The sequence below is a fragment of the Erinaceus europaeus genome, chromosome 17 (assembly GCF_950295315.1).
Source record: "Erinaceus europaeus chromosome 17, mEriEur2.1, whole genome shotgun sequence".
Classification (NCBI taxonomy): domain Eukaryota; kingdom Metazoa; phylum Chordata; class Mammalia; order Eulipotyphla; family Erinaceidae; genus Erinaceus; species Erinaceus europaeus.
This window is the reverse complement of record NC_080178.1, coordinates 78,725,632-78,750,995: the sequence shown is the minus strand read 5'-3', so window position 1 is coordinate 78,750,995 and position 25,364 is coordinate 78,725,632. Positions and strand designations below refer to the sequence as shown.

Below are 25,364 nucleotides of genomic sequence, written 5' to 3'. Positions count from 1 at the left end.
AGTGAGATTTCCTGTGTCCTTTTGTCCTGCCAGACTCCAGCAGTGGGGGGCTTTGTCTCCTCATCTACTCAAGCTTCCCCACCCACCTTGGATCTCAAAGTCCCTGCCTCAAAGCATTATGGGGTGGGGGTCAGAGGATGGAGACGCCAGGGGTCCTCTGTCTGCCTTAGTTATCAGGATGCCTCCAGCCTTGTGTCCCAAGGTTCCCTGGGAGCGGCTAGGAGAACAAAAAGGCTGTCTGCTGAGCAGAGGGGACTTGGAGGCGAGATGAGGCGTTTGGGCCATGTGGTGTCAGAGAGAGGAGAATGAGGGGGCGAGGAAGAGGAGGAGAAGGAATCTGGCAGGAATTTGGCAGGAGGAGGACAGGAAGCAAGGCAGCGGCTGACTCACAGCTTTTGCCTTTTTAGGCTCGAACCATCTCACTGTGGGCTGAGATGGGGGTTCACGTAACAGGCAAGCTGGCCGGCCGCCTCCCCCGCCATGGCTCCTGGCACTGGTGGCCTTGCCCTACAGAGCGGCCTTTCCTGCCCACCTTCCTATCTGTTCCCTAGTCCTCCTCTTCCCCTGAAGCTTTCCGGTGTATGCGTGGGGTGGGGTGGGGTGGGGGCACCCTGAGACAGCTTACCATTCAGAGCCCGGGCCTGGGGCACAGGCTTTGACACATGTGTGGGACAAGCTACAGAATTCTGACAAGTCCCCAGTGCAAATGGGGAGTGGGGTAGGGTAGAACAGTGTGTCTCCGCAGGCAGGCCTGTGTCAGTCTGGGAAGGAGAAGGCTCACACCCCAAAAAAGCGGTCAGGAAGTGTGCCGAGTGAGGGGGGAGGTGCAGAGCCTGGCAGCTGGCAGCAGGACGGCAGGAAGATGGAAACGTGGTCTGCAGTGGTGGTCCTTTATTTGTTTATTTATTTTTTTATATTTATTTATTTTCCCTTTTGTTGCCCTTGTTGTTTTTTATTGTTGTAGTCATTATTGTTGTTGGTGTCATCATTGTTGGATAGGACAGAGAGAAATGGAGAGAGGAGGGGAAGACAGACAGCGAGAGAGAAAGACCTGCTTCACCGCCTGTGAAGTGACTCCCTTGCTCGTGGGGAGCCGGGGCTCGAACCAGGATCCTTACACCGGTCCTGGTGCTTAACCTGCTGCGCTGAAGCCCCACTCCCTATTTGTTTATTTGTAAAGATTTTTTATTTTTCCTTTTTTGTTTTGTTGTACCAGAGCCCTGCTCAGTTCTGGCTTATTGTCGTGCAGGAGAAATGAACCTGGGACCTAGCAGCCTCAGGCAGGAGAGTCTGTTTGCATAACCACTATGCTACATCCCCGCCTTTGGTGGTCCATTTTATGCGGGTAAGGCCTCAAGGGGCTGCTCACTAGGCTGTAAGGTCAGACACTGATGGCTGGACCAGAAAGGGAGAATGGTATGTTTCTTTTTTCTTTTCTTTTCTTTCGTTCTTCCTCCTCCTCCTCATTCTCCTCCTTCTTCTCCTTCTCCTTCTTCTCCTTCTCCTCCTTCTTCTCCTCCTTCTTCTTCTCCTCCTTCTCCTTCTCCTTCTTCTCCTCCTTCTTCTCCTCCTTCTTCTCCTCCTTCTTCTCCTCCTTCTCCTTCTCCTTCTCCTTCTCCTCTTCCTCCTCCTCCTCCTCCTCCTTCTTTTTCTGAATCCATGAAGGACAAATTACCTGAGACAGTTCACTGTGGAAACCAAATGCTGGAGTTTTCAGATTTGTGGTGACTGGAGTTAATGCATGTGTCCACAAACACTCATGGAAGCATCAAATTAGAGGACAGGAGCCCCAGATCAGTGCCCTGAGCTACTGCGGCAGGATTCTGTGGTGCTGAGACTCCCTGGCTGCGGCTCTCCCGGCTCAGGGTCAGGCTCTTAGGACTCCACCACCCACCTCTCTCCTGTTACTGCCCACGAGCCCCTCATCCTGACTGTCCCCTGACCAACAGGAGCTTGGCCGGAAACCCAGGCCATCCACTGCCGGTGACTTGACACCCAGTGTCACCTCCCTCTTGTGTGTCCCCTGAAATTCTCTGAAAGGGACAGCCATATGAGAAGGTAGCCATTGGTGCTGGCAGCTAACGTCTGACATCTTCTGGGAAGAGGATGCAGGTGATTGATTTAACACAGACCCAGCCTCCAGTCCCAATGGCTTTAGAGAACCAGGGGAGAGAGAGAGAGAGAGAGAGAGAGAGAGGGAACTGCTTGTAAGAAACACCCTGGAAAACTGATAGAGTATCTCTCGGGAACGTTCTCAAGTAAGCTTGAAACACAGTGGTTCTTGGATCTTCCCTCCTGGGACCTCCTTTCTCTGCTGGAACCTCCCAGTTCCAAACTGTGGGCAGTGAGGCCTCCGACTCAGGCTCTCAATGTTCCTCCCTCCGACTCTACTTATAGAGATGGAGCTCATTTACAACTATCTTTTTTCATGATGCCATCGGGTAGTGGCACTTCTGTGACGGCGGACGTGTTCCTTCCTTGGTAGACCTGACATCAGAGAACCACAGGAGAATGATGTGGCCTCCGAGGGAAACCTCTCCTCCTCCTTCCTCGGCATCTTCTCTCTCATCGTCTCCATCCTCCTCAGTCACCGTCCTAGATGACATACCGGATGTTTCCTCTCAGCCTCAGGTAAGTGCCTCTGGGAGGTTGTGTGTGTGTCAGGAAGAAGAGCTGTCCTCCCTCGCTTCCCCATCTAAGCCTGCACTCTGAGAACTCGCAGGCCATCTCCCAAGTGAAGAGCCCTGGTCACCTGGAAGGGGACAGCCATGTGCCTGCACACAGGGCTTCTGGGGCAGGGCCTCAGGGCAGGCTATGGGGCGCAGATGCTAGGGCTGACACTCTGCCCTTGGGAGCCCCACGGGGAGTGTTGTGAAGCTCACAGGCAGAGCACGTAGGTGCACAGCTAAGGGTTCTGAGCTCCGGAAGCGTCTGAGAACCTCGTAAGCAATATCCCCCTTCCATAGAAAATGGCATCCTTGGGGACTGGGTGGCGGCACAGCCAACTGAGTCCGCATGTCACTGTGTGCCAGTGACCTGGGTTTGAGCTCCTGCTCTCCGCCTCCACAGGGGAAGCTTCACAAGCAGTGAAGCAGGTGTCTGCAGGTGTCTTTCTCCCTCTCTGTATCCCCTCCTCTCTCAATTTCTCTCTTCCCTGTCTAATAAAAGAAAGAAAGAGGAAGAAAGGAAGGAAGGAAGGAAGGAAGGAAGGAAGGAAGGAAGGAAGGAAGGAAGGAAGGAAGGAAAGAGAGAGAAGTAAATATGGCCACTGTGAGCAGCAGATTTTTCATGCAGACACCAAACCCCAGTGATAACCTTGGTGGTAATTCAAAAGGAAAAAGAAAGAAAGAAGGTAAGAAGGAAGGAAGGAAGGAAGGAAGGAAGGAAGGAAGGAAGGAAGGAAGGAAGGAAGGAAATAGCATCAGTAAGAAATGCAGGTTTAAGCACCCGGTCCCCACCTGCAGGAAGGCAGCTTCACAAGCAGTGGCCCAGTGCTGCGGGTGTCTCTCTTCTCTCTGTCTCTCTGCCCTTCTCTATTTTGATCTCTCATCCTCTATCTAAAGGAAAATAACCCCCCAAAATGGCTGTGAGGAGTGATGACACTGGACTGCAGTGATAACTCTGGCGGCAGTGAATAATAAGTCAGTAAATACAGGCAGGTGGGCTACGCTGTGCTTCTGGGAGAGGGTACCAAGCCCCTGCTGCCTGTCAGACCTTGTTGGAGGCTGTAGGAGGTGGAACACAGAATCCAGGCGCATGCCCTCGCCCCGAGGGCACAGAGGCTCCTTTAGGGCACCTGCCCTGTGCTTCTCTGCTGAGGGTCACGTTCCTGTGAGAAACGGCCACGTTCGCAGTGAAGTAAGACCTGGGGCGGGTGTAAAAAGGTCACTGGGAGGTGCTGAAGGGCATTGCTCTGCCAGGGCAGCTCCAGCCCATCCGGTCACTGCCTGTCTGCCTGAAGAGCCTGCGAGGAAGAAACCGTGGATTTCTGGTTGTTTGCTGATGGTGTAACTGACGGGTAGAATGTTTCTGCAGGGAGTCGGGCGGTAGCGCAGCGGGTTAAGCACACATGGCACGAAGCGCAAGGACTGGTGTAAGGATCCCAGTTCGAGCCCCCGGCTCCCCACCTGCAGGGGAGTCGCTTCACAGGCGATGAAGCAGGTCTGCAGGTGTCTGTCTTTCTCTCCCCCTCTCTGTCTTCCCCTCCTCTCTCCATTTCTCTCTGTCCTATCCAACAGTGACATCAATAACAACAATAATAACTGCAACAATAAAACAAGGGCAACAAAAAGGGAAAATGAATAAATACATATTTTTTAAAAAATGAATGAATTGGGGGGTTGGGTGGTAGCACACCAAGTTAAGCGCACATGATGCAAAGTGCAAGGACTGGCATAAAGATCCGGGTTTGAGACCCTGGCTCCCACCTGTAGGGGATCCCTTCAATAGCAGTGAAGCAGGTCTGCAGGTGTCTGTCTTTCTCTCCCTCTCTGTCTTCCACTCCTCTCTCCATTTCTCTCCATCCTATCCAACAACACCATCAATAATAACTCCAACAATAAAACAACAAGGGCAACAAAAGGAAATAAAGAAATAAAAAAGAAAAAAAAAGAGTGTTTCTGCAGTGGCCATGCTGAGCCAGTCACAGGGGTCTTTCCTCCCTGTCTGCCTGTCACCCAGCATTTCTGGATGAGCCCTACTGTCACCGACCCTTCTGTCTTCCCGCACATCCAACTCAGGATTTTAGAGAAGCTGTTCGTTTGTGCAGAGCTGGGCTCCAGCAGGTCCCAAGACAGCCACTTTGAGTGAAGAGCTGCCTTTTGATTTAAAAAAGAAAAGTATTGGCTGATTGTGATTGACAGGATCACAGAGGTGCAGTTTCACATCACAGCCCCACAGCTGCCACAGTAGTCACACAATCTTAGAGACACTTCTCCATTCGGCTGCTTTTTTCTCTCTTGCCGTTTCTCGTGTTTCAATTCTCTATATTCCACATGAGCAAAACCATCCAGTAGGTATCTTTCACCTCCTTCCTTCCTTCACTGAGTGTAACCACCTCCAGTTCCATCCACTTTGTCCTAAAGGACACAGTATCATCATTTTTATTTGTAGAGTGATATTCCATTGAATACAGTCATCTATTGAAGAACATTTAGGTCATCTCTGTATTTTGGCTAATGTGAATCATGCAGCTATGAACACAGGAGTATGTATATGTCCCTTTGAATTAGTAATTTCATGTCGTTTGGGAATGTGCCTAGGTATTGATGGATTTTTTAAAATTAATTATTTATTTATTCCCTTTTGTTGCCCTTGTTGTTTTATTGTTCTAGTTATTATTGTTCTTATTGATGTCATTGTTGGATAGGACAGAGAGGAGGGGAAGACAGAGACAGGGAGAGAAAGACAGACACCTGCAGACCTGCTTCACCGCCTGTGAAGCGACTCCCCTGCAGGTGGGGAGCCGGGGGCTCGAACTGGGATCCTTATGCTGGTCTTGTGCTTTGCACCACCTGCACTTAACCCGCTGTGCTACCACCCAACTCCCTGATGGAACTTTTTAAAAATTATTTTGTATTAATAGTTTGTTACAAGAATGTAAGATTAAAATGTCTAGATTACAATCACATCACACCCACCAAGTTCTGTGTGGAAGAGCAACCCTTTGAAATCATAGAGGCTCGATATTTTTTAACAATTCATTGATTTATTACTGATGGAGAGAGAAATTGAGAGGGAAGGGAGAGATAGAGAGGGAGAGAGCCAGAGAAACACCTGCAGCCCTGCTTCACCACTCATGAAGCTTTCCCCCTGCGGGTGGGGACCAGGGGCTTGAACCTGGGTCCTTGTGTACTGTGATGTGTGTACCACCTTCTGGTCTTTTTTTGGGGGGGTGGCACCTGAGCTCTGAAGAAATGAGGAGGGGTCTGTGCACTGAGTTTTCTTACCCCATAAAAACACTGAGGATTTCTAAACCACGGTCCTTCTGTGCCCACTGACTAACAGCTTCTCTCCTTCCCTCACAGGACTCAAGAGGTCATTTCAGTCCTGCCATTCCTACCTGTCAGAGGCAGGCCGGAGCCCAGGGGGTGCCCAGGGAAGTACCCTGGTACCTACCCCATGGCCGAGTGCTGGAGGAGCTAGCACTCTGCTCCATGGATCCTGAGTGCGATAGCCCAGCAGGGCCCAGGCCGCCCGGCCCCATGGAGGTGGCTTCTCCTGGGAGTCAGGAAGCACAGGCCTCTCCGGGGTGTTCCCAGAGTATCCACAGAGCCTCACGGCCCACTGCAGCGGACAGGTGCTTGCCAGGCCCAGAGCTGTCTCCCAGGACCCACGAGGCACAGGGTGCAGGAGAACGGAGCCCTGGGTTTAGGAGAGGAGGAGGTGGAGTGGCACCAGCACAGGGCAAGAAGATGGGTTTAAAGAAATTAGAACTCACTCCAGAGGTGAAGGCCAGTCTGCTGGATTGGAATGACCCTGCCGCTGAACAGTCGGCGCCCTTGGGGAAAGGTGGGGAGCCTGGCAGAGGAGGGAGAGGAGGAGGAGGAGGCCGCACGCAGAGACCTGGGCCCCTGCAGATTCCTCCGACATCACCAGCACAGAGAGATGCCCCCCAGGAGAAAACAAGGACCCCTGGGGAACCCGGCCCAGGGGAGTGCAGCAGTGGGGCTCCACCCAAGTCTCCCCTGCGGCTCTTAGCAAATGTCTTCAAGAAGTCCTTCTTCAGCTCCGAGGGCAGGGGGAAGAAGGCACCCACACGCTCATTCAGCCTTCGAAGCAGCAGCTCCAGTAAAGACTGGGATCCTCACGCCCCCTGGAAAGACGCAGCCAGCCGGGCCTCAGCCTTCCTCTCCAGGGGTGTTACCAGGGCTACCCAGTCCTCGAACCCGAGCCCGTGTGATGCTGGTCTCCGCACCCACAGCCTGCCCAACAAGTCCTCCAAGATGCCCCCAGCCAGCAACAGCAGCAGGATGATGGACGTCCCCACACTCCTGGAGAAAGTGAGTCTGCAAGAGACGGTGTCAGAGGTTTCCAGGGCTCCCAAGAAAAGGGTCCCGCTCCTTTCCTCCTTGGAACACAAAGACAGACCTCAGGAGGGTCTCCTTCCGGAACCCGGACCAAAGATGGACTTCAACAGCCCCAAGGGGAAAGGCCTGCCCTCGGATCACCCTGCAGAGAGATGGGTGCCGCCCTCCAGCGGCCGCCCAGGGAGGAGGGTCCACCCTGAGGGAGACACAAGTAAGTGGCCCTTCCCCAATCGCAGCCCACCTTTACTGCTGGGGAGTTAGCTTCCGGTCCTGGGAGCCTGAGCACTTGTATGCCTATGACTTTTTCCTTTGAATCATTTTTCTAGGATAAGTCCCAAGAAATGGGATACTGGATAAAAGATAGGAAAGATGTTAAGGTGCGATTTCTTTCTCTCTTTTTTTTTTAATTTTTATTTTCCCCTTTCCTGCCCTTGTTGTTTTTATTGTTGTTGTAGTTGTTATTGTTGTCATTGATGTCTTCGTCGTTATTGGATAGGACAGAGAGAAATGGAGAGAGGAGGGGAAGACAGAGAGGGGGAGAGAAAGACAGACACCTGCAGACCTGCTTCACCGCCTGGGAAGCGACTCCCCTGCAGGTGGGGAGCCGGGGGCTCGAACCAGGATCCTTATGTTGGTCCTCATGCCTGGTGTCATGTGCACTTAACCCGCTGCACTACTGCCCAACTCCCTTGATTTATTTTCTGTTGGTGACATTTGTTTAGTTGCTTTAACCAAACTATATCACTCTACTGTCCCCATTCTTGAAAAACTTTTCTTTTCAACATTTTATTTCTTTAACTGTTAGTTTAGAACTTGGCTTTTCAAGTAAAAAAAAAACAAAAAACTTCTCTCCTGCTTTTATCAACAAAATTGTGTCGAGTAAAAGAGATTTGATTTTCAGTTGAGATCAGGGCAAGCATGAGCAAGTGGGAGTATAATCCACCCTTTAGACCACAGCATGAGCTTTCATAGGTCACACGTTTTTATAGATCGTGATCCACAAGGTACAAAATGAACAGTCCTCTCTCCCTTGCCTGATTCATAGATACTCAGATTCCTATTCTCAGGCATTCTGGTTTTTTTATACCAATCATAGTTTGCTAACATTCTTTTCTTAATTTCTTCATTGGGGGATGAATGGCTTATATTCAACTGTAAAATACAATCATTTGTACATGCACAACATTTCCCAGTTCTCCACTTAACAATTCAACCCCCACTAGGTCCTCCTCTGCCATCCTGTTCCAGGACCTGCGCCCTCCCCCCAACCCAGAGACTTTTGCTTTGCGGCAACGTTTTATACACACAGCTAACGTTGTATACACACATTTTAATCCGTTTAATTTTATTTTGGAAGGCACTGCATATTAGTACACAAAGAATTTTCTGTGTGTGGCATTCTGTTAAATAGATAGACCACATCTGTAGTCAGACCTCCGTGATGGAAAGCTGACATCCGCCTAAAATATTTCTGCTATTGCAAACAGTACTCGGTTAAATTCCTAGAGGGAAAATCCTGGCGCGAAGGACAGGTTGGCTGGCAACTTTGATAGACTTTCAGTTTGTCCTCCGTCACAGTGGCCGCGGCTCCACACCTCCAGCAGGTGCCGCTCCCCACGTGCCCCGTGCTAGTCTTGCTTCTGTCACCGGGGCATCAGCCAGCTGAAAACACAGCTTTACCAGCCTCATGGGGGTTGTCAGAGAGTCATGAGTATTTCCTTTCTCTCTCTCTGTCTCTGTCTCTCTCTCTCTTTCTTTTCTTTTTCCCCCCCAGGTTATCACTGGGCCATGGTGCTGGCACTACAAGTCCACTTCTGGTGGCCATTTTTTTCTATTTCATTGGGCAGGACAGAGAGAAATTGAGAGAGATGGGGAAGAGAGAGAGAGAGAAAGAAAGAGAGACACCTGCAGACCTGCTTCACCACTTGTGAAGCAACCCCCCCCCCCCCCGCAGGTGGGGAGGTGGGGAGCCGGGGGCTTGAACCGAGATCCTTACGCCGGTCCTTGCACTTAACAGGGTGCGTCACTGCCCAGAATATATTTCCTTTTCTTTCTTTCTTTTTTTTTTTTTAAAGATTTTATTTATTAGTGAGAGAGATAGGAGGAGAGAGAACCAGACAGCACTCTGGTACATGTGCTGCCAGGGATTGAACTCAGGACCTCATGCTTGAGAATCCCGTGCTTTATCCATTGCGCCACTTCCCACTCCCAGACCACTGTATTTCCTTTTCTATGAATTACGTTTTCTTCTCTCTCTTTTTTTTTTTTTTTAGTTTATGTTGGATTGTTGGTACTTTTCTTAATAATATACAAGGACTCTCACAAGGAAGATTTAGGGGAGTTGGGCATAGCGCAGCGGGTTAAGCGCACGTGGCATGAAGCACAAGGACTGGCTTAAGGATCCCGGTTCGAGCCCCCGGCTCCCCACCTGCAGGGGAGTCGCTTCACAGGTGGTGAAGCAGGTCTGCAGGTGTCTGTCTTTCTCTCCCCCTCTCTGTCTCCCCTCCTCTCTCCATTTCTCTCTGTCCTATCCAACAACAGTGACAGCAATAACGACAACAACAATAAACAACAAGGGCAGCAAAAGGGAAAATAAATAAATATTAAAAAAAATTTTTTTTTTAAAGAAGGAAGATTTAGCCCCTTTTGAATGTGTTATAAATATTTTTTTCACTTTCTTGTTTAACATTTTATTTATGGAAAAACTTATTTATGGTGGGTTTTATCACGTCAACTTTTTATTTTTATATCGTAGCTACAAGACATATTCTCATTTTTGTGACTTGTGGACTTTATACAGTAATGCACATATAATTCCTTCAAGTTCATGAAAGAATATTCTTAGTTGATTAGTCTTTTTGTCTTCATTTTACATATAAAATTTAAAACATATCTGGAAATTATTCAACTATGAATTGTGAGATACGGTTTCAACTTTATTTTTAAACAATCTCCCTGGAGGGGCTGGGTGGTGGCGCACCTGGTTGAGCGCACATGTTACAGTGGGCAAGGGCCCAGGTTCAAGCCCCCAGTCCCCACCTGCTGGGGGAAAGCTTCACAAGTGGTGAAGCAGGGCTGCAGGTGTCTTTATCTCTCACCTTCTCTATCCCTCTCTTTCCTCTTGATTTCTGACTGTCTCTACCCTATAAATAAATAAAAGATAAAAAAACAATAAAAAATCACCCTAGTTATCCTAAAATAATTCAGTAAATATTAATCTTTTCTTCTGTAGAAACTGGTAGCTGAACTCTACACTAGCTGTTCTGTTCTACTGAGTTCACTTAAATATCCAAACCACACTTCCTTGTTTTACATTACCTATGTTTAATTTATATATTTCATTGTCTTGGAGGAAGAGTGTTTTTGTTATTGATCTTTCCTTTCAAACCTTTCCTGATAGTCACTATGAACTGAACCGCAGCTTGTTTACATGTGGAAAAAAAACAAACCAACCTGTGAATACTTTTATGGGATTGAAAGAAATCTACAAACTTGGTGTAATTCACACCTTGTGAGGTGAATTGTCTTTCTATTGTTCCTTTTATATCTTTTATTTTTTCCAGCCCTCAGCTCTTGATCAAACTCATTCTTGAGCTTCCAGTGTGAGACGTGGTCATTTCTGTGACAGTTATAAAATATCTTCTCCATTTCCCTTCCTGCTACTGTATGTATATGAAAGTTGGTAATTTTTGTACAGTAATTATGTGTCCAGGCATCTTACTTAGAGTTGCATGCAGTCATTTTTCAGGGGATCCTTTTGGGGACTCATGGCAATCGTAACATCTGCAAAGAATGATAGTGCTACCACCTGGTTTGAAAATAATAGACCTTGAATTTACGTTGTTTCCTTAGCTGTTTAGTTTCCTCAACTTATGAACAACATAAGTAAAAGTGTGATGATGTTGTCTTTGTTGCATTCCCAACCTTACTGAGAACGCATTTCGTGGGGGCCAGGTGGTGGCGCACCTGGTTAAGCGCACACACTACAGTGAGCAAGGATCCGGGTTCAAGCCCCTGGTCCCCACCTGCAGGGGGAAAGCTTCATGAGTAGTGAAGCAGGGTTGCAGGTGTCTCTCTGTCTCTCTCCCTTTCTATTTCCTCCCCTTCTCTCAATTTCTTTCTACCTCTATCCAATAATAAATAAGTTAAATGAAACAAAAGAAAAGTGACTTTAAAAAGAGAGAGGTGGGAAATGCATCTCATTAATGAGAAAGTTTTTCCGTACTGGCTTCTAGGATGACTCGAGTATATGTAATCATTTAAAAGAACTAGCCACTTATTAAGAGTATTTTTTAACCATAAAAGTTGTTGAGCTTTACCAATCATCTTTTCAGATAAATGTATGGTTTTTTTTTTTCTCCAAAAGGAAACAATATTAACTTATGTAATAGTTGTTGATATGAACCATCCTTGCACTGTTGGAATAAATATCATGAAATTGTATTGTGTTTCAATGTGCTTTTCTGTTATGTTTGCTAAATTTATTTAAGACACTTACATCATATTCACAGGTAAATTGACCTTTTTTTAATTCTGAGTTTGTGCTTGAGGACATCTGCATTCATTTACACTCAGTAGGAAAGAAAGGTCCTGTCCTGGCTTGGAGCAGAACTGGAGAGTAGAGTAGAGTAGGTTGGAGGGGAGACGGCTTAATGCTTATGCAAAGGGACTCTCATGCCTGAGGCTCCAAGTCCCAGGTTCAGTCCACAGCACCACTGGAAGCCAGGGCTGAAGGGTGAGAGGGAATGGGATCATACTCAGGCAGGTCAGCTCTGTTCCTCGATGGACCTCCCTCTTAAAACTTTCTGTGTCTCTCTGGTGTTCTTAGACCAGTATCCCAAGAATGTTAAGATTTTCCGTGGCCTATCAGATCAAGCCTGTTAGTTTCCTTTTATTTCCTTGCCCTGCCCCACAAACCCCCACCGTCACACACACAGACACACAGCCATGTATTAGAGGGTATGTCAGATCAAAACCAGTATTTCAAATTGAAAGTGCAAAACTTTTAAAAGCCATTTAAATTGCAGTACCTTAGATCTATGACCATTTGAATAAGAGGCGAAATTTTTTTTTTCCCTTTGTAACCAATTTCTAGAAAAACTATTAAGATAATCTTCTAAGAGTCTTTAAATTCTTGAGGGGGATAAGCCTATTTTGAACATTTGCTTGTACATGGTTTTAAGTTCATTATTCTTGTGTGTGACCAAAGGCACCCTGAGACCCACCCTCCGTGGCGTTTTCTACACCCTGCTGCAGCGTGGTCCCCACACACTGAAGGGGACACCAGGGGTTAATCTCTGCAAAATGCATATTTGTGAGATCGAGGTAGGATGTTGTCAGGACTTAACCCTCCCAGCTAAATGTGCCACCCACCAAAATGCTCATCATCCATTTTCTGTCCCCTTAGGTTACTTGTAGTCTTTTTGATTCTATAAAAATGAGAGGGCCTCCTGACCCCAGAAGCGCTTTCTCTGTGTAATCTCGCCCTCTTGAGAGTGGAGGGAAGATGCTGATGGGTCCCACTCAGACAGTTGGGGAGTGGGATTGCTGAATATGATTAAGGCACAAGCCAGCTACACACAGCATAGTGGTCATGCAACCAGACTCTCATGCCTGAGGCTCCCAGGCTGCAGGTTCTGTCCCCTGCACCACCATAAAGCAGAGCTGAGCAGTGCCAAACCTATTGACTTTGACTTAATCAAATGGGAAGCTACCCTGGGCCGAGCCCTTAGCAAGGACTGGACCCAGCTTCAAGTCGTGCTTCTGATGGTCTAGAAGCAATGCACCGTCCTACTGTGGGAGGAACTGTGAACAGGGCCTCCAGGAGCTACCACCAGCTGACAACTACCAAGAAAACAAGCCCACGTCCTGCAGCCGGACCTGAATTCTGCAGGGCCCGAGTTCTGCCCACAGCTGAAATGGACTGGAACAGAGCAGCCGTCTGTCCAGACAACAAACACCTCTTCTGCGGCTTTGCAAGGACCCCGTTGAGCCATGCCTGCATTTCTGACGGGTATGACTGTGAGACAACGAATTGGTGCTATTGTGGGCTGCTGGGTTTGTGTTCATTGCTTCCACAACAATCGAAAAATAACATAAGCAAGGACTCTCTGTGCCTGGCCTCTTTCACCAGCCTTGGGAGGGGGTGGAGGATTTAGCCGTAGTATTATGGAGAGAAATTGTTCTTGTAGTGAAGCATTTTATTCCACTGTATGACCTGACCACAATTTATTGTGCACCCCACCCCCACCCCACGTTGCTCTCGGTTCCTTATACTGTAACTAATGGTGCTTCGAGCACTCTTGTGCATATTGCTTTTGCCTGGTATTGTGGAGGCTGGGTCAGGCTGGATGGTGGATAATATAGCTAAAGACAGATCTTAGCTAGAAGCAATCTCCTGCAGTCTGTGTGGTAACCACCTGGATAGTACGCTTGCTTTGCCAAACACGCCCAAGGTTCAAGCTCAGACTCCACTGTAACGGAGGAAGCTTCAGTGCTGTGGTGTCTTTCTCTCTGTGCCTATCTTTTTTTTTTTTTTTTAAGTTTTTTTTTATATTTTATTTTTTTCCCTTTTGTTGCCCTTGTTGTTTCTCATTGTTGTTGTAGTTGTTGATGTCATTGTTGTTGGATAGGACAGAGAGAAATGGAGAGAGGAGGGGAAGGCAGAGAGGGGGAGAGAAAGACAGACACCCGCAGACCTGCTTCACCACCTGTGAAGTGACTCCCCTGCAGGTGGGGAGCCGGGGGCTCAAACCAGGATCCTTAAGCCGGTCCTTGCGCTTGACGTCACGTGCGCTTAACCTACTGTGCTACCCGCCCGACTCCCTCTCTCTGTCTCTGTCTTTCTGAAGACGAGTCATCTCAGAGAAGGGAAACCTTGGCAGCAACCAGAGGGGGGGAAAAAGGTATAACATGTGACTGCAATAGGGGAAAGAGGCCAGTGCGAATTGAATCTGGCTTTGATTGTACAGAAATGGCTGGGAGGTTGGAGAGTCAGGAGAGGGTAGACTACGTGGAGTCCGGGGAGTAAACTCACTTTGGATTCGCAGGTGTAAGTGCTGATGGGCTTGCTTCTGTCCCACTGGTGTCACCGTGTGTGTGTCTGTGTGTGTGTGTGTGTGTGTGTGTGTGTGTGTGTGTGTATCACCATTTAGAGTTTGCTCATTTGTTTTTTGTAATTTCTCACCTATGTTCGTGAGAGAGATTGGCCTGAATTTTTCCCTTTTTCAACATCCTTGGAGGTTCTTGTTAGATTTATTCTATTTATTTGCTACAAGTGGTAACACAAGCTAGGAAGTGTCTCATCTTTTCTAATTCTCTAGGAAAAGAAGTTTCTGTTTACTGGTGTTATTCAAATTTTAAAGATTAGTAACAGAGAATGTCACCCAGCCTAGATTTTCCCCCAAGCAGCCAGGCAGGGTATACCTAGATGAGTGTGCATGTTACAATGCTAAAAAAAAAAAAAAAAAAAAAAAAAAAGACTGAGGACTGAGGTTCAAGCCCCGAAGCATGATTGGTGTTGGTGCCTCTCTCCTCCTCCTTCCCCTTCTCTTTAAACAAATAAATATGTCGAAAAATTGTATTTGCCTTTAAAATTTTCATTTTCATGAGATACTGAGGAATTGAACCCAGGACATGGTGTATGCACAAATACCACTCATCTGCTTCTCTGGTCCAAATTTTATTCTCTGCTTTTTGAGTGATAAAGAGAGGAGGAGAGAGATGCAAATAGCAAAGCACCTTGGAGTTTCCTCTGTGTGGTTTGTGCTTTTATTTACCTCTTAAAGAAGTTAAAAGTTGGGTGTGTGTGTGGGGGGGTGAGATTGCATAATGGTTATGCAAAGAGGCTCCAAAGTCCCAGGTTCAATCCCCCTCCCCCACCACCATAAACCAGAGCTGAGCAGTGCTCTGGTAAAAAGAGAAAGAAAGAAAGAAAGGAAGGAAGGAAGAAAGAAAGAAAGAAAGAAAGAAAGAAAGAAAGAAAAGAAAAGAAAGGGAAAGTAGTTAAAAGTCATGGAGGAAAATTATTTCATATTTATCACTTCTGAATCTCCTCACTTCTTCTGGTTTCTTCCATCTTTCTTTACTTTTTCAACTTTTTAAATTATTTTATTTATTTATTGGATAGAGACAGCCAGAAATCAAGAGTGAAGGGGGAGACAGAGAGAGAGAGAGACAGAGAGACACCTGCAGCCCCTGTTCACCACTTTCCCCCTGCAGGTGGGGTCAGAAGCTGGGTCCTTGCTTGCTGTAACATGTGCGCCACTGCCTGGCCCCTTTTTTACTTTCTTTGTATCTCTTGCTGTAGGACTTTAATTAACAGAATGTTTTTTTATGCATGTCTAGTAACAATAAAATGTCCTTTTTTTTTTAAATGCCATTCTCTTTCTTTGTTTCTAATGGATCATTCGCTGGATATAGAACTACAAAATTGACTTCTTTTTTTTGCCTCCAGGGTTATTGCTGGGGCTCAGTGCCTGCACCATGAATCCACTGCTCCTCGAGGCCATTTCCCCCATTTTGTTGCCCTTGTTTTATTGTTGTAGTTGATGTTGTTGTTGTTGGATAGGACAGAGAGAAATGGAGAGAGGAGGGGAAGATAGAGAGGGGGAGAGAAAGAAAGACACCTGCAGACCTGCTTCACCGCCTGTGAAGCGACCCTCCTGTAGGTGGGGAGCCGGGGCTCGAACCGGGACCCCTACACTGGTCCTTGTGCTTTGTGCCACCTGCGCTTTACCTGCTGCACTACCACCCAACCCCCCAAAATTGACTTAATTTTGCTTGTTTTTAAAAATTGTATTTATGTCTCTGGGTTTTTGAAATGGCACTACCACGAGTTTTGCTCTGATTTTCTTTGTGTTTACCTTGCTTGTGACTTGCTGAGCTTCTTGGAACTATGAATTTATCATTGTCATTAAAGTTAGATGGCTCTCAGCACTATTTCAGCCCACTCCTCTGTTCTCGTCTCCTCCATCTTCTGACACTTCAGTCACATGACTTTTAGTCCACGTGACAATGAGATAGTTCTCCTGGGAGGGTGCCTGCGTTGTCATGCATGGGGCATAGATTCTAGCCTTCCTTCTCTCCTTTCTCCTTCTCCTTCTCCTCCTCTGTCAGTCTCTCTCTCTCTCTCTCTCTCTCTCTCTCTGAAAAAGTCAGCCTGGAGCAGTGAAGTCCTAGTGATGACAAAAAATAGGTAAAAGCAAGTAAGGCCTCCCTTAGCACCTTGTCCTGTGTGTTAACTGAAAGGAATCCCATGAGGGTCTCTGCTTTTATTACAAAACACTAAAAAGCAAAAAACAGTATCGAGTGTGTGTTTGTGGCAGCTAGCGGTGGCAGAGGCACCAGGCACCCTGAGCCCTGAGAGCAGAAGCAACGTCACGAGGCCGTGCACGTGTCACCAACACCACCTCTGTCTTCACTCGATGGTGCTGTGGTTTGGGGTTGTGGCTGCTAGTCAGCATGATTGGGGGGGGGTGGCGCTGCAAATACACAGAGATTTCCTCATAGAAGTGAATGGCTGTTGTTTCTTGACTTTGCACCACTGGGGCTCAGGAATGTTTTCTTATTCGTGATTTAATCGTGAATTACAAATTGACAAGGTAACAGGGCTATACCTCCACTCCATTCCCACCACCAGCGTTCAGGGTCTCCACTCCCTCCATCGGAAGCTACAACAGTTCTCTTAATGGGTTAACTATTATTTCTACAACTCTGTCTATATTTGTATAGATTTGCAACCCCCCTTTTTTGCCTCCAGGGTTATTGCTGGGGCTCGGTGCCTGCACCACAAATCCACTGCTCCTGGAGACCATTTTTTCCCCTTTTGTTGCCCTTGTTGTTTTATCATTGTTGTGGTTATTATTGTTGTTGGTGGTGGTGGATAGGACAGAGAGAAATGGAGAGAGAAGGGGAAGACAGAGGGGGAGAGAAAGACAGACACCTGCAGACCTGCTTCAACACCTGTGAAGCGACTCCCCTGCAGGTGGGGAGCCGGGGGCTCAAACCGGGATCTTTACATTGGTCCTGTGCTTTGCACCACCTGCACTTAACCCTCTATACCACCACCCGACTCCTCCTCCCCTTTTTCTTAAAGGTCCCGTCTGCCTTCTCTTCCTTCCCAAGTCACACCTACACCTGTTACTACATCCAAATGTCCCTCCCTTTTTCCTCTTCCCCCTGATGGCGCTGGAGTTCGGAGCCCTCTGGTCATCTTACCCTGCCGTTTCTCCCCCACTGGGAGTATTGATCATCTGGCTTCTGTAATTGCTTCCGGGCATGGACATTGGCAGGTGGATCCATTCCCCCCAGCCTGTTCCTCTCTTTCCCTAGTGGGGCAGGGCTCTGGGGAGGTGGGGCTCCAGGACACATGGGTGAGGTTGGCTGCCCAGGGAGGGGAGGATGGTAGCGCCTGCAACTTGGTGGCTGAAAGGCAAAGGCGGCAAGATATAAAGCAGGACAAAGTGACTATGGGCAGGAAGTGAGAAGAAAGAGTCTGTGAGAATTCTCTCCTCTCAGACGCAGGGGAAGCCTGGTGTCGCCGTGCCTTTCACTCAGATCAGTGATGAGAGGGCAGGAGTGGTGGCTGTGGTCCACATTCCGCCTTCTCCAGTCTTTTCACAGCAGTTGTCTGTAAGTCTCCATAGCAGCTCTGTTATCCATCAGGACCCCGCAGAACTTAAAGATCAAGTCAGTGCCTCAGGCTGCCAGGCTCAGAAGTGACCACTTGGCCACCAGATGGCTCAAGGGCTGGTCTGTCTCTGCCACACCCAGGAACCCACCTCCGCTCACCACTGGCACCGCCCCCTCCCACCAGGCAGCTGCTGCCCCATCTGGCAAATTAGAGTTGAAAACGGCTCAGTGACGGCGCCGCCTCCCCTCTGAGAGAAGCTGTGTTATTCTGTGGATGTTTGGGATTATTTTGTTTTGAGTAGCAACATATGAAAGTGTGTTTTTAGAGGTGAAAATGGCCTTTTTCTTTTTTTAAACTTGGCTTCTCCCACTGAGGCAAATACTTAAAAAAAAAAAATTGGGGGCTGTGGGAGATGGCAGGCTGGAGAGCATGCTTGTGGGTTTGGATGGCTTCTGCTTCCTCTTGATTCAGGTCTCATCTCTTTCTTCCCAAGTCACACCTACTCCTATTACTACATCCAAATGTCCCTCCCTTTTTCCACTCTCTCTCTCTGGCTCCCGATGGAGCTGGAGTACAGAGCCCTCTGGTTATCTTATCCTGTCATTTCTTCCCCACTGGGAGTATTGATCAAAATTATTTTGGGGGTGCAGACGGGTCCTCATGGCAGAGTTAACATGAATAACTTTACCATCAGAGACCTCGCTGGTTCTGATACCCCATGTCTAGAACGGGTGGGTCCAGGTATGAACTCCGAGTCAGTCGGGTTGATAGGGAGGGACAGACACACTCACTGAGAAGAATAAAGGGCCTCCTGTGGCACCCACAAAACGAGCACTTATGTTCCCAGCGATCCCCAGGAGATCAGAGCTAACAGGGGCGCATGGCTGCTCTGACTGTCTCCCTCTGGCCTCCACTCTGGTGCGCGGCTACTCTTGGGCTCTCCGGCGGGCCTGCATCCTTCTTGCCTGCACTCTCTTCAGCTGCCTTTCCTGGCCTTTGAGTCATCACTTCAATGATGTGATAATATCTGCAAGTTGGGAAAATAAAAGTGGCATTTGTTTAGCCATAATTAATGAAATATTTATGTTGCATGAGACTCTGTGATAAAACCTTAGGCTTAGAGTCCTTTTGCTTCTGATTACATTTGGGATATATTTTTTTCTCTATGACCAGACATTCTGACGCCAGGTCTTTTACACTGAGCAGATGTCATGTAGTAAAAATGGGTGCCAGGTGCTGTGAGCCGCAGAAGGGTGATTTGTTTAAGCGCTGGCTTTTTTTTTTTTTTGCATTCAACTGCTCTGTAGAACAAACCTTACACAAGCATTTAGGTAACTCAGCTAACTTCAGACGTGCCACTTAATAGATTTCGTCTCCAATTGCCTTCTAAGTAACACACTGTATAAATGGTGTTTAAGGAATTAATTGATTTCTGCATAATACCTTTTTTTAATATGCAAAGAGAACCGTGAATCCCTTGGCAGGGATCCAGAAGTGTAATGAATGCGGAGGGCCACATTCTCAGCCGCCTTTAGGTACCGCCTCCCTCATGGCAGGTGCAGGGACTGGCCAGAAAGACCAGGTGGGGGAGAGGGGAGGAGGGAGAGACGGCTGTGGGTCCTGAAGCAGGAAGGGAAGGCTAGAATTCAGTGTGTCTTGCGTTCCTTTTGCAGGCCCCAGCCTTATCCCCAGCAGCACACAGATGTCAGGGGACACCTCTCCCATGACTTCAGCCACCTCCTCCTCTGCAGATGAATCTGAGCGGCTTCCTTCCTCACAGGCGAAGGTAACAACCCTTGTCAGACCCCAGAGGGCCCTGGCTTGCTGGGGCTGTTCACCTTCCAGACCGCAGGCCCCACGTGGGCTCCAGCTGCCGGGCCTCTGTTTCACATCTGGGTTTAGGCTCACGTTTCAGTGCAGCTCACAGTCTCCATTCTTTTTACCTGGGACCCTTCAGAAATTACCTTCGCAGAGATTAGCTGGAAAGAAAAAACTGGCATGGAAGAGAGAGAGAAATCAAAACAAAACAACAACAACAAAACAACAACAAAACAACAACAAAAAAACCCAGACCTCTTCACTTGAAATCATGGACTGACTACTGCTCCTACCCTGGGTTTACAATGTAGTCCAACAAGAAAACTGTAGAAAGAATTACCACAAGTAAGGGGCCAGCTAGTAGCGCTCCTGGTTGGGCGCACATGTTACAGTGCACAGAGACCTGGGTTCAAACCCCCAGTCCCCACCTGCGGGGGTGGGGGGAAGCTTTCCGAGTGGTGAAGCAGGGCTGCAGGAGTCTCTCTCCCTCTCTATCTCCCCTCCTCTCTCAATTTCTAGCTGTCTCTATCCAATAAACAAAGATAATTTTTTTAAAAAAAAAAAAAGCAAAATTTATTGTAAGCAGATGCATCTTTCCCTGGGGGAGTAGTTGGGGCGGGGGGGGGGGGGAAGCACGGCTCCATGTAAGAAGCACCAGCGGCAGATTGCACGCAAGGCGTTCTGTTTACTCTGATCCGAAGTCTGAAGTGAACCGTGCAGCCATATCTAGATGTCACTGCTCAGGCTCCTGCTGAGGGAGGGTAGCCCCTGCCCCAAAACAATCCACACAGCTCTCCTCCCACAGAGGGAAAGCAGCCGTATCACACTACGTCTTTATATGTGTCCGTCTGTCGCATTGGTGGGGACAGACTTCCCACAACCAGCTCTCACCAGGGCTGTCAAATTTATTCTCTGGAGCTGGGGAGTGGAGAGTGCAGAATGGTAGGACCAAACAAGCCTCTGGGTGGACAGAAGAGTGGGTTCTCTAAGAGTTTATTTTGTTGGAGCAGTGAGGCTCTGAGAAGAGAGAGAGAGAGAGAGAGAGAGAGAGAGAGAGAGAGAGGAAGGAGAGGGAGAGGGAGAGGAGAGGAGAGGAGAGGGAGAGGGAGAGGGAGAGGGAGAGGGAGAGGGAGATTGAGAGGGAGAGGGAGAGGGAGAGGGAGATTGAGAGGGAGAGGGAGAGGGAGAGGGAGAGGGAGAGGGAGAGGGAGAGGGAGAGGGAGAGGGAGAGGCAGAGGGAGAAATGTGTTTACATAGACTCAACTTTTCCATGTCTGGCAGTAGGAGCTCTGGCATCCTCTCAAGTCAAACAGGGGTTGCAGTTCCCCACAGCCCAGCTTGGAGCAAGGGATTTTGCTAGGACATGACATGAGGAAGCATGTTGCTTGTGCCTGTGCGTGCACGAGACAGAAGGGGAGGGAGGGGAGAAGGGAGGGAGAGAGAGGATCCATAGGGATCTCTGGTTTGTTTTTCCTTTATTGGGGGATTACTGGTTCACAGTCAACAGTAACATACAGCGGTTTGTACATGTGAAACATCTCCCAGTTTTCCACGTAATAACTCAACCCCCATTCGGTCATCCTCTGCCATCACGTTCCAGGGCCTGAGCCCTCCCCCCACCCCACCACACCCCACACCCCTGACCCCAGAGTCTTTTTACTTTGGTGCAATACACCAAACCCAGCCCACGTTTTCCTTAGTGTTTTCTTATTTTTCAACTTTTTTTTAGTTAGTGATTTCATAATGATTCACAAGATTGTAAGATAACGGGCACAATCCCACACAGTTCCCACCACCAGAGTTCTGTGTCCCATCCCCTCTCCACTGGAAGCTTCCCTGTTCTTTATCCCTCTGGGAGTCTGGACCAACATTCTCTATGGGGAGCAGCAAGTGGAAGGTCTGGCTTCTGTAATTGTTTCTCTGCTGATCGTGGGCCTTGGCAAGTGGATCCACACCCCCAGCCTGTCTCTACCTTTCCCTAGTGGGACTGGGCTCTGGAGAGGTGGGGTTCCAGGACACATTGGTGAGGTCATCTGTCCAGGGAAGTCAGGTTGGCGTCATGGTAGTATTTTTCAACTTCTATTATGAGGGAGGTCATCCCATATTCATCCTTCTCTTTCTGACTTATCTCACCATGATTCCTTCAAGCTCCATCCAAGATGGGGTGAAGAGAGTGAAACCATCATTCTTAATAGCTGAGTAGTGTTCCATTGTGCATGTAGACCACAACTTGCTCAGCCACTTATCTGTTGTTGGACACCTGCCTGGGTAAGGGGTCTCTACTTTCTAACTGTGTGGAGTGTCTCTTGTGAGTTGGGTACTCAATTCAAATGAATTCTGCATGTTGTTTTGTTTTTTTTCTGGTTTCCTCATAATCTCATCTTCTTTCATGAATCCTGTATTCTAAGTGAATTCTATACTCAAATTAGCAGATGGGTCAGCAAAATAATTCACCTGGTGAATTAATTCAGGTGCCCACTTTGTCATGCATGCCATCCAGGTTAAAACCAAACCCCTACCACATTAGAGGAAATTTGGGCCCCTCTGCTGCCTCCTCCTCCTTCTCCTCCTCCTCTTCTTCCTTCTCCTCCTACCTCAAAAAGTCAGCCCAGAGGGGTGACATACTGGCAACAACAAGGAAATCAGGAAGAAGCCCCAGCATCTCACTCATGAAGAATGAAAAGGTACAGTGGTGCAGATACATACCCATTAAGAAGACCGTGACCTGGGGCCAGGTGGTGGTGCCACCTGGTTAAACGCTCACATTAAAGTGCACAAGGACCCAGGTTCAAGCCCCCGGTCCCCACCTGCAGAGGGAAACCTTCACAAGTGGTGAAGCAGGACTGCAGATGTCTCTCTTATCTCCCCTTCCCCTCTCAATTTCTCTGTCTCTATCCAGTAATAAAATTTAAAAATATGAAGAAGAAGAAGAAGAAGAAGAAGAAGAAGAAGAAGAAGAAGAAGAAGAAGAAGAAGGAGAAGGAGAAGGAGAAGGAGAAGGAGAAGGAGAAGGAGAAGGAGAAGGAGAAGGAGAAGGAGAAGGAGAAGGAGAAGAAGAACACACCTTCTAGGGCAAACCTTGACCATGACTGTTTTTCCTTCATGGGTCCAAAGCCAGTGGTCAGAGAAATCTGCAGGGAAAGCTTGCTCACGTCTCTTAGCCTCTAACATACCTATAGCCTATTTCCCAGGAGGGGAAGTTGGTAGAGGCTGACTTTCTGGAAAATTTCTGGGTGACTCATGCTTTAAGAGCAAGGGAAAAAGTATGACATACACACACACACACACACACACACATATATATATATATATATATATATATATATATATGTTATCATGCATGTGACTTAGAACATTGTATGACTCTGGGGCTATTGTTCACATCACACCCACACTAGAGTTCTGTGCCACCCCACCCAGCCCGCCCTTCCAACAATAACCTCCTCAGTTCTCCCAAAGCCTTAGAAACAGATTGACTACTTTGTTTTGTATTTCCATTTGCTAGATTCCACATGAGTGAAACCACCCTGTCCTTGCTGCCACGCCGTGCTGACCTCCCTGCGCACAGCCCCCCCCCAGTTCCATGTATTTAGTTCCCAAGGATACAACGTTGTCTTTGCTAGCTGCAGCGAGTCTATTTCCCCAAACCTCTCCATCCAGTCATCGGCCAATGGTCATTAGGTTGCTTCTATGTTTTGTCTGTTAGGAATACTGAAGCCATGAACGTAGACGTGTAGACATCGATCAAATTAATACTTTTCAAGTCTTTGGGATACATAACCCGAGAGCGTGGTATGGCTGGGACTTAGCAGCCTTAAAGGAAACCATAAACAAGATGAACTTAACAGAAAGACACAGAACATTCCATCCTGAAAGAAATGAATACACATCATTCTTCCCAAGTACACAGGGAACATTCACAAGGACTGACCATATGTCGGACACAAAGGCAGCTTGACAAACATGTGCGTACTGAAACAAAGGGGAGTTGTGTTTTTTCCTTTCTCTCTCTTCCTTTAAATACTGCCTCATACAGGTGTGCCCCCACTGTCATGGCTCAGAGCCCAGGCCAGCCCGAATGAGCCTCTGCCCAGGGAACTGGAGACAGGTGTGTACACTCTACCCCTTCCCTTTGCCTCTCCTGTCTCCCACCTCCCAGAGACTGGGACAGGCAGTCTGTCCTTCCTCCCGACCAGTCCCTTCCTGTCTATATCTTTTCTTTCTTTCTTTCTTTCTTTCTTTCTTTCTTTCTTTCTTTCTTTCTTTCTTTCTTTCCTTCAGTGGTTTTTATTTTTTATTAATTATTTAATAATGATTGACAAGATTGTGGTATAAGAGGGGTACAATTCCAATTCCCACCACCAGAGTTCTGTATCCCATCCCCTCCACTGAAAGTTTCCCTGTTCTTTATCCCTCTGGGAGGATGGACCAAAGATCTTCATGAGGTGCAAAAGGTCGGAGGTCTGGCTTCTGTAACTGTTTCTCTGCTGGACATGGGCACTGACAGGTGGATCCACACCCCCAGGCTGTCTCTACCTTTTCCTAGTGGAAAGGGTTCCAGAGCAGTGGGGTTCCAGGACACATTAGTGAGGTCATCTGCCCAGGGAAGTCAGGATGGTGTCATGGTAGCACCTGCAACTTGGTGGCTGAAAAGCAGAACAAATTGTTAACTAATCATGAACCTAAAGGCAAGAATATTGCAGATAAAGATTTGGGATCTCCATTTTGGAAGAAGCTAGGAAGTCTATTTTAGGTATGTTCCAAGGGGCCCGTGACTTGACTAATTTTTGCCTGAGCCTGACAGCAAACATGCAGGGGGCTGGCGAGGAGTGTTGTCTGGGGAGACGGTGTCAGAGTTGAGGGTAGGACTAGAAAGCTGAATCAGGGCAGAGTGTAGCTCCCAGATATGGGGAAAGTATTTTTGTACCGTTAACTGTAAACTTTTTCTTTCTTAACCCTTAGCCTCTCTCCTTTCCTGTCTCTATGCTCAGTACCATCAGTGAGGACATAATAACTGTGCCAGGCATGTGATGGGCTACGCAGGCATTAACTAGTCAGTCATACGTGTTGTCTGACACATGTTAAGGAACCCCATAAGATGACCTTCTCTGCTTTTCTAGCGTCTGTCTTGCTACCTCTTGAGAAAGCAGTTGGTGCTGTGCGGCTTTGCTGCCACTGAGTGCTAGGATGGCATGGAAGTCTCTGCCCTTGGCATTGCACTCAGTGGCCTCAGCCTGGGGGGACAGAGACTCTTCTCGAAAGCAGTTGACAGTACAAGGAAGCCGGGCAGAGATGAGATGGAAAAAGTGGTTGTTGAACTCACCGCCTGGGCCTCCCCCCTGGATCTCCCAGTGACTGGCCGGGTCGTGTTATTTGACTTCTCTGAATTCTTTTATTCTCATTTCTGTAAATCAGGATAGCTGGTGTGCGTGCGATAGTCCATGTGTGGCATTCAGCCCCCAGTGCACAGTGCTTGAGAGATGCAGCAATTTACTTCATTGATGAAGGCAGTGGACACTCGAGAGATGTTTGTTAAATAAATGAACTGACTCGATAGACACTTAAGTTAGACACTCTCTGGAGAATAGCTACCAGTGGTCGCCATGCCCCTCCTACTCAGCCTTTCCAGAAAAACCCCTGGCTGCCTGGATGAGGGGTTCCCTCACTCCAAAGTCTGGGAATGTCCACTTGGAGGGACTGAACAGAGATGATATGATTAGATATCACTTGAGCTCAGAGAATCAAAATTCCTTTTGAGCGATGGAGGGGAATCTTTTGGATACGAGAGCAAAACCAGAATCCTAAACAAACAAAATCTGGTCATTTAAATAAATGTCTTCACTGACAACATATGGATGTTCTGAAGCCTCAAAGCTAGATGCTTT

General features: G+C 47.8%; 1 protein-coding gene and 1 long non-coding RNA gene across 2 annotated transcripts; both read left to right on the top strand.

Moving 5' to 3' along the window:
* Window positions 1–327: 327 nt before the first annotated feature.
* LOC132533802 (F-actin-monooxygenase MICAL2-like) lies at window positions 328–7,085 on the top strand (the record flags this gene model as incomplete). The annotated part of the gene is made up of 3 exons (XM_060175824.1): window positions 328–1,611; window positions 2,446–2,631; window positions 6,027–7,085. Coding segments are annotated over exons 1-3 (1,443 nt in total), but the record flags the coding sequence as incomplete, so codon positions are not given.
* A 10-nt stretch (window positions 7,086–7,095) lies between these two features.
* LOC132533917 (uncharacterized) lies at window positions 7,096–20,027 on the top strand. Its single transcript, XR_009545682.1, has 2 exons — window positions 7,096–7,239; window positions 19,335–20,027. It is a non-coding gene; the product is annotated as an uncharacterized LOC132533917 (long non-coding RNA).
* Window positions 20,028–25,364: the final 5,337 nt, after the last annotated feature.